Consider the following 8,583-nt stretch of genomic DNA (forward strand, 5'->3'; position numbering starts at 1 on the left):
AACCGCTCCTTCTGGCTATCTGTGCGCGCCTTCCACCCCGGCTCTAGATCAACAGCTCGGTTCTGCGAGCCGGCCCCAGGGGCAGCCCGGCGGAGGAAACTGCCCTTCCTTCAAGGCAGCGGGATACCGTGGGCTGGCGCTGGCTTAGTTTCGGCCCCGAGCGCGTGTTGGGGTTCTGGGCGCTCGGCCGGCCCGCGCGGTGCTGGTCCCGCTCCGACGGGTCGGTGCCGGGAGATGCGGAGCAGCGGCTGCCGCGCCAGCGATGTGCTGCCGGGCAGCCCGTCCTGTCAGCAGCGGGACGGGGCTCGCCGGCTGTCGTGCCCGACAGAACCGAACTCCGCAGTCTGGGCTAGCGAAGCGGGCATCGGGCCCTCGCGGCCCCGAGGCGGGAGCCACCGAGGAGCGGCTGCTGGATGCGGCTGCTCCCCACGGCGCAGCTGGGGCTCTCCGTTCATCCCTGCAGCCCCGCTGCCCTCTCTCGCGCCGCGCCGCTTTGCGGACCGCTTCCTAAACGGGGCAGAGAGCGCGGCGCCGCCAAGAGCCCCCGCGGTGGGAGCGGCCCCGAACTCGACCCCGTCCTTCTGGGGGACACCCGTACAGAGGAATCGCCGCGGCCACGTGGCGGGATTCGCTCTTCGGGGCGCGCCCCACCACCTCCCCCGGAGCGCGCCGGGCCGCGCTCCCCGTTCCCCGGCGGGCGCCCGTTTTGAACAAATGACCTCACCCGCGCCCGCCAACCGCCGCGCTGCCGCGCTTAATATTCATGAGGCGGCGCGCCAATCGGCGGGCGAGGAGGTTGTTTTAAACGGCGGAGCCCCGCAGCCAATCAGGCCGCTCTCGTAGGCAGCCAACGCGAGGCTGAGCCGCGCCGAGCCCGCGCCGTGCCCTGCGCTCAGCTCCTGCCACACTGCCGCGAACAATACAGGTACGTGCGGCCCCGCCGCAACTTTTCGGGGGGCGGCTGCCCCCTGTGCGCCGCGCCCCGCCCTGCCCCGCGCTCTCGCCCCTCTCCTCTCGCTGTACCGGGCTTTTTTTTTTTTTTTTCGGTTTTTTTTTTCCGCTTTTTTTTCTTGCTTTTTTTTTTTTTTTTCTTATTAAAAAAAGAATTCCCCAAAACTTTCTCCCCTCGCGCGGGTCGCTGCGGGGCCGGGACGCATGGCTCGCGGCGCGGTGCCGCGGGCGGAGCGGGGCGCGGCGGCTGCCCCGTACCCGTCCCTCCGCGCTGCCCCGTCGGGACCCCCCCACCCCCCCGCGCCCCGGGGCGCCCCGCGCCCACCCGCTCCTTCCGTAGGGCCGCTGCCCGCCGCGGGACCGCCGCTCCGCGCCGCCGCCGCCCCGTCCCGCCCGGGCCGGGATCCTCCCGCCGCCCGCTGCTGCCGCGCGGCCCCGGCCGTGCGCCCCGGGTGGGAGCGGCGCGGCGGGGGAAAGTTGCAGCCGCGCGGCGCGGCGCCGTGCCGCCGCGGGCTCCGCATTAACATGGCTGTCGCTCCGGCAGTGACAGGGAGCCGCGCTGCGCCCGGCCCGGCGTCGGGACTGCGGCCGCCGCCTCCGGCGCCCCGATCCCTTCTGTCCGCCCACGTCGCCGCTCCCCGGCCCGGCCCGGGCCGCTCGTGAGGCCGCGCTCGCGGCGGCTGCGGCGCCGTGCCCGCCGCGCATAACATGGCTGGCGCCGGAGCGCGGCGCGGGGAAGAAAGACGTGCGGCGGCGGGAGGGGGTCGCGGCGGGGGAGCGCTCCCCCCCGGCGCCCCGCCGAGGACCCAAACCGTTCGCTTTCGGCCCGGGCCGTCCCCCCCCGGCGCCCCTCGCCCTCGGCTGGGCTGCGGGGGGCCGCCCGGAGGCTCGCGGCACTTTTTTCTCGCGGCGCGGAGGAGCGGAGCCGCGGCTATAATGGCTGCACGGGAGCCTTTGTTACAGAGCATTGCGCTAGGCAGGCTGGGGGGGGGGGGGCCGCCTCCAGCCCGCTCCGCGCCCCGGCCCCGCCGCCCCCGCGCCCGTGGGGCCGCCCCGGAGCCCCTTCCCGCCGGGGGCGGTGTTTCGGCGGGGCCGAGGCCGGGGGCGGCGGGCGCGGGGGCAGAGCGCGGCGGAGGGGGAGCGCGGCTTTGTTAGCGCGCGGCGCCGGCAGAAGCCATCTTAGCGAGCGGGGCCGGCCCGGGCGCGCGGCGCGGCCGCCGCTCCCGCTCCCCGCTCCGAGCCGGGCCGTGCCGCCGCGGGCCGTGCCGCCGCCCCGCCGCTCCCGGCCGCCGCCCCGCGCCCCCCGCCCGGCGCCCCGCCGTATTTCAGGGGCAGTTTCTTTCATCGGGAGGCGGCGCACAAAATGGAAGATGAATTATCGGTGTCCGCCGCCGCTGCCCCCTCCGCCCGCCCGCCGTGCCGCCGGCCCGGCCCCGCCGCAGGTGCCCGCGGCCGCCGCCGGTGACCTTGGCGGCGGGGGCGGAAGATGGCGGGAGGAGGCCGGGACGCGCCGGGCCTGCGCGCCCCGAACTTCGCGGCCAGGCCGCGGCCCGCCCCGCGCCTCCCGTCCCGCGCCTCGCCCCGCCGGCCCCGAGCGGCGGCAGCGGCGGGCCGGGCCTCCGGTCCCGAGCCGGCACCTTGCCGCGTTGCGCCAATAGAAATCGGGTTTTCAAACCGTTGGAAAGCCGTGAATAGGGAGCGTTGCTGCGGGGTTATTTTTATTGCCCGAGGGAAAAACAAATAGGGTCGGTCCCGAAGTGAGCTCTGCACCCAGTACCCGCTGCTCCCGGCCTGTGCTGGCTGCCCGCGCCCACCCGTACCCTGCTGTGTGCGGGGCTTGGGGCGCTGCTGCGGGCTGGGGTCCGTGTGGCCCTGGGGCTGCCCCCAGCGTGAGGATGTGGCTGCTGAGGGGGTGAAATGTGGCTCAAGCCTTGCTGTGGAGGCCGGTTCAAACACCTTGCGCTGGGTTCCGGGTAGTGCTTTGTGGGCAGCAGTCCGTGAGCTTAATGGCCCGGCTCCCATCCTTTGGCATAATGTAAACATATGGATGTAAAACTTTGGTTGCGATGGGTTCCGCTTGGCTCGGGTCTGCTGCACAAGCCCAAGGAAGAATGATTGCAGAGCCATGTGGGAGACAGCAGGAGGTGTTGTGGGAGGAGAGGCGTGAGTGAGGGCAGGTTGTTTCTGGAGGTGTTTGTGTACAAACAGGTGCACACTATGCACGCACTCGTGTGTTCCGAAGTTCACGCGTTCCATTCTCCCTTCTGCCCCACAGAGTCAGGATGGCTAAAGGTGACCCGAAGAAGCCCAAGGGCAAGATGTCTGCCTATGCCTTCTTTGTGCAGACGTGCCGCGAGGAGCACAAGAAGAAGAACCCAGAGGTTCCTGTCAACTTTGCAGAGTTCTCTAAGAAGTGCTCGGAGAGGTGGAAGGTACCTTAATTTGAAGCGATGACTGGTCCTGTTATCTGCTTGTGTTGCCTGCGCCCATCTGAGGGCAGAGGGGGATGCTGCTGTTGCTCAGGTCCGCATGCTGCGTCCCTGCCTGATGTTCTGCTGGCCCCTGTAACAGCTGTGAGCTCTTGTGCCAACCTGGCTGCCTCCCTCATGCAGTGCTGGCTGTGGCCGCTGCCCTGGCCAGGACCTTGGTCCCCGCAGTGGTCCCTTAGAAAACAAACACATTCTGAAATGGCCCTGTTGACTTGACATGTGTTGGCTTGTGTACTCAAAGTTTGCCAGCTATTGAACATTGGGTGATCACATGGCTTGGTGTCTTGTGTTTTTTGTGTATTTTTTAGACTATGTCAAGCAAGGAGAAGGCTAAATTTGATGAAATGGCGAAGGCCGATAAGGTACGATACGATAGAGAAATGAAGGACTATGGCCCAGCTAAGGGTGGCAAGAAGAAGAAGGACCCCAACGCCCCAAAGCGACCACCGTAAGTACCTGAGGCATGGCGTGCAGAGTGTTTCTGCACTTCATCTTGCAGTGCTTACAGCTTGTCTGTATTTGCCATAAGAGAAGTCAGTGGGGCATACTGCGGGTATAGAAGTACTGGTGGTGGAAGTGTTTTGTGGGACTTCTGGGCTGCCCGTAACCCTGAGCACGTTGAGTGCTGACGGAGCTATCGATACTCAGTGCCCTTAAAATCACGGTGACGAAAGATGCGGACAGCAGGCCTACAGTGGGACTTGTACACTGAAGATGGAATTGCAGAGAGGCAGGGATAGAAAACATTTAATAGAAACAAAATAAGGTTTAAGGCTGCAAATTTGGCCCACAGTAAAATCAAAATGTGTACTAAAAAAAAAGTAATTAAAAACCCAACTTGTTGTCCACTCGTAGGTGTAGGTGAGGATTTTGTGCTGCAGGACAGGGAGGGGCTGCTGCTGGGCTGTGCTGCTGTGCTGCTCACTGTCCTCTGGTGCTTCTCCCCAGGTCTGGTTTCTTCCTGTTCTGCTCAGAGTTCCGCCCCAAGATCAAGTCCACAAACCCTGGCATATCCATTGGGGACGTAGCAAAGAAGCTTGGTGAAATGTGGAACAACCTCAGCGATGGTGAAAAGCAGCCTTATAACAATAAGGCCGCTAAGCTGAAGGAGAAGTACGAGAAGGTAAGGCTGTTGTACCGTGTCTCTCCTTTGCTGGTGCCTCTGTGTGACAGGCAGAGCTGAGCAGTGGGGGCTCTGCTGCCCGCAGCTGTTGCAGTTAGGCACTCTCGGTGTGCTGCAGGGCCCAGCTCTCACAGTGGATGTGCCTCGGGTTGCAGTCGGGTAGAAGCAGACAGGTGCGTTCCGGCAGGGAGGAACGTCCCCAGGCAAAGCACACCTGTAGCTTCAGCAGAGAGTTTGCCATGTTGTTAGGGGAGCTACGTCCTGCTAGCAGGAAAGTGACAAGAGGTTGGCTTCCCTTTCCCTCAGACGAGTACAGATGAGCGTGGGGCGCAGGGCTGCCTGCCCTCCGGGGCCGCAGCTGCAGGAAGACAGTCCCCTCCACTGACATGCACCGCTGTGCAAATGCTGGGTGTTTGGCACTTAGAGCAAATTAAGACATCCCCTTGACTTTGCAGGATGTTGCAGACTACAAGTCTAAAGGAAAGTTTGATGGCGCAAAGGGAGCGGCAACCAAAGCTGCTCGGAAAAAGGTAGAGGAAGAAGACGAAGAGGAGGAGGAGGATGAAGAAGAGGAGGATGAAGATGATGATGACGAATAAAACTGTACAATACTTGTCTCCATGTGAATACCATAGAGTAGGGGAAACACCGTAAATGCAGCACCTCTTATTTGAGATGGTGTCTCTTGCCCTTATTAGGCTTAATTAAAAAAGAAAAAATTTGGATTCCGATCGCGTTGTAGTTTCTAAAAGTGCTCTAGAAATTGTAACTGGTTTACATGAAGTGGCCATGGGTGTAATGAGCACCCTGAAACTGTATCAAAGTTGTACATATTTCCAAACATTTTTAAAATGAAAAGGCCCTCTAGTGTTCTCCTAACTCTGTGCACTTTGCTGTTGGTGTAACAAAGCATTTAAAAATGTTTCAAGCATTTTTTTAATTTGTAAGGTGGTGTTACTATATGGTTATTGGCTAGAAAATCCTGGGTTATAAACTGTACATATCTATAGTTTGTAAAAACTAGACAGATTCTTGTGGTACATGCTTAGAGTTATGATGCCTTAGAGGAGCAGTGATTACTGGAGAGGCCGTACGTTCCCCGGGGTGCCATGGCCCGAAGCATGCACTGTGAGGGTAGATCTATTTACACTACAGTGGGCGTCCATTTAGCTTAAAGTTGTCTTTCTGTATATAGTGAAATAGCATTCTGCTGCCATTCTTAGTTGTGGAAGGGGGTTCAGCTGGCATGAGAAGTGTACGGATTTTTTTAGTTAAGTGCGGTAGTTTTTAAACTGAAACTGTAGACATCTCTTCATCGTCAACTCAGTGAAGAGCCAGTGCAGCAACTGAAGTTCAAAAACACTCTGTACTTAAACAAATTTGCAACGTTCTGTTTTTTTTGTATGTTTAGAATGCTGAAATGTTTTTGAAGCAAAATAAACAGTATTACATTTTTAAAACTGTTCTTGACAACACTCTAAATTTCTGGTTTAAAAGGATCTTAACAACAGCGAGAGGTTCATTTCCAATCTGTGGCATCCCTCAGGGCTGGTGACTTAGGAAACATTCTGACTCAAGGATTAAAAATAAAAATAAATGGTGGCCAGCCAAAACTGGCTGAATTGAAAGAGATGGCTGCTCCAGCTAATATGCAATCATAACTGTTTATGGCTGAGTGGCATAAGATGCTATGCAAGTTTGAACTTTATTACTTGAACTTGGGAGCCTAAATGAACATTCATGACGTAATTGTTTGTTTGTGTGTGTATATAGCAGCATTCAGAGATGCAGAGAAAGGTAGGTGGCTAGGAATGAGGCTGATACTATGGAATAAGTATAAAAGCATAGTTTGGATTTTTTTTTTTCAGTTGTGTTGGGTAAATTTATAGCCCAAATGCATTGCTGTACATATTAAAATGTGCCTTTTTTGTCCTGTGTTAAACTGTTTCAGACTTGTGGTTTTTTCTAGCATCTTAACCCTGGGCAGGAGCGAGGCCCCTAGGCTGGCTGCAGCGCTAGGAGCGTGCTGCAGGTGCTCGCCCCGTGCCCTTCCCAGAGACACCAGGCGGCCGCGTGCTGCGGGGCAGGGCATGGCACCCCTCTTCCCCTCCGGTGCCTCTGACTGCAGCGCAGACCCGATCTTCCCAATTCCAGCAGGGTGCCCCGCAGTCTGGGATCGAGCTGCCCTGCTCAGTCCTGGGCTGGTGGCTCTGACCCCATCCCTCGCGTTCTGGCTGTGGCTCGCGGCCCGTCTGCTTGGCCAGGAGGAGGTGGGCATGCTGACGTGCTCGTGGTGACCCCGTCAGATGTGCGCTGCCACGTGCCACCCGCTTGGCAGGAGAGGAGAACTGCTGTGTGGGTATGGGTGCTGCCACCGACACATCTGAGCCCAACTGCAGATGCACGAGGGCCAGGCTTGCAGGCAGGAGAAGCAGTGCTGGTGAGGAGAAACATCTTCATCGCCTGACTGGGCTGTGTCTGGCTTTCTGTGACCTCTCGATAACTGCGGTGTCGGGGCAAAACACTGATCTACTGTTGAGATAGGGTAGGACCTGAGAGCAAAAACAAGTTAGGAACTTTCATGGAATATAGCCGCATGTGGTGATTTTTTTTTTATGGTTTAGTGTTGGTTGGATCTTGGAAATGCTTCTGTAATTGCTTAATTATGGCAATTCTTAAATGTCTTTAAAGAACTACAATAGAAGAAGTGTGAAATTGGCTCCCATTTTATGGGAAGTTGTGCTTTAAAAGGCTGAATAAAACCGTGCCTGGGAAAGAAACAGGTACCCTTGTATTCCCTGCCTTTCCTGTGCCTCTTGTGTCATGAGGGAGAAGACTGGAGATGCCAATGTGGAAATTTGATGGGAAGTGGTGGAGCAGAAGAGAAAAGCGATGGCATCGTTTCAGGAGCTTTAATGCTGTTCCTATTGTCTAGTTGGCAAAATCTCCCCTTAGCCACATATGGGAATTAGTGTAGATCACTGCTGTGCAAATCGAGCTTGGCTTTGAATTAACTGCTAGTGAGCTGAGTCCCTATTGATAGTATTAGCAAATAAGAGCTGGAGCTGACACCTCTTTGTCTTTGTTATATTGGAAATCTATCAAGTTGCAGGGCTCGATGGAGGTCTTGGGCCATAGGTACTACCTGTTCCTGGCAAATTCCTGAAATATGGCATGCCTGGGGGATGCTGTTTGATACAGTGCTATTGCAGGACTCTGGGGACTTGAATTTGGGGTATTGAGCTGCAGTGCTGGTGCGCCTGTCCCCTTGGTGCTCTGCCACTGATAAATACCGCAGTGTGAACGTATATAAATAACATAGGATTTTTCCCCTGCTCCACCACCGCTGATTTGTGTTCAGAGATGTTGTCATCTGAAATATTGGGAACTGCTTAATTTCACACGGCTCCGTTTATTTGATAGAACGCTCTGACATGCTTGTGGTGTTCCAAACAGGCGGTTCTGCTTTGGGCTGCCGTGCAGCTGAAACTCCTTGCTCAACTTTACTCCAAAGCTGTGCAGAGTAAGTGTGTATTTTATTACCTCCACTCTGCGTAGAGAAGGGTAACGATGAAATAGATCTGAGGGGAGGGATGGAGGGAGACTTCCCCTTGTGTGAACGTGCTGGAGCTGGCTACAAAACGGCTTTCATTCCCAAACTGTGCTCTGTTGCATCTGCTGGAGGGGAGCTAGTCAGCCTGTGCAGCAGCTGCGGGACCGTTTGCCTTTCTGGGAAGTCAGATGGTGGCCGGGCTGGTTGGATCCCCTCTCTGGATGCCTAAAATACGGCATGACAGAGATGGAGTGGCTTTGCTCAAAGGAGATCACCTGCGGGCACTGCGTGTGGAGGGGCAGGGCAGGCAGAGGCCCCAGGCTCCAACCTGCCTCGCCGCGCAGCTTGTCTGTGCTTGGTGCTGCTGGGCTGTGCTGGGGGCCGTGCTCCTCCTGAGACCTAACTGCCAAAGAGCAGCGTGTCCTCAAACCAAGCTGGCTGGGAAAGTGTGGCACGGACGGGGCTGC

General features: G+C 57.8%; 1 protein-coding gene across 1 annotated transcript; it reads left to right on the plus strand.

The window, feature by feature from the left end:
- Window positions 1-777: 777 nt before the first annotated feature.
- HMGB3 (high mobility group box 3) lies at window positions 778-7,336 on the plus strand. Its single transcript, XM_031602684.2, has 5 exons — window positions 778-925; window positions 3,227-3,383; window positions 3,749-3,888; window positions 4,389-4,563; window positions 5,019-7,336. The coding sequence occupies exons 2-5, from the start codon at window positions 3,234-3,236 to the stop codon at window positions 5,160-5,162; spliced, it is 609 nt and encodes a 202-aa protein (XP_031458544.1). The 5' UTR covers window positions 778-925; window positions 3,227-3,233; the 3' UTR covers window positions 5,163-7,336.
- The last annotated feature ends 1,247 nt before the right edge of the window (window positions 7,337-8,583 follow it).

The sequence above is a fragment of the Phasianus colchicus genome, chromosome 14 (genome assembly GCF_987193195.1).
Source record: "Phasianus colchicus chromosome 14, bPhaCol1.hap1.1, whole genome shotgun sequence".
In the NCBI taxonomy this organism is placed as follows: domain Eukaryota; kingdom Metazoa; phylum Chordata; class Aves; order Galliformes; family Phasianidae; genus Phasianus; species Phasianus colchicus.

What these genes read in the sequence shown, in the direction of transcription:
- HMGB3 (XM_031602684.2), top strand. Translation starts at nt 3,234, where the DNA reads ATGGCTAAAGGTGACCCGAAGAAGCCCAAGGGCAAGATGTCTGCCTAT. An exon ending in AGTGCTCGGAGAGGTGGAAG is followed by an intron (nt 3,384 to 3,748) that starts GTACCTTAATTT and finishes TGTATTTTTTAG; the next exon opens with ACTATGTCAAGCAAGGAGAA. An exon ending in AACGCCCCAAAGCGACCACC is followed by an intron (nt 3,889 to 4,388) that starts GTAAGTACCTGA and finishes GCTTCTCCCCAG; the next exon opens with GTCTGGTTTCTTCCTGTTCT.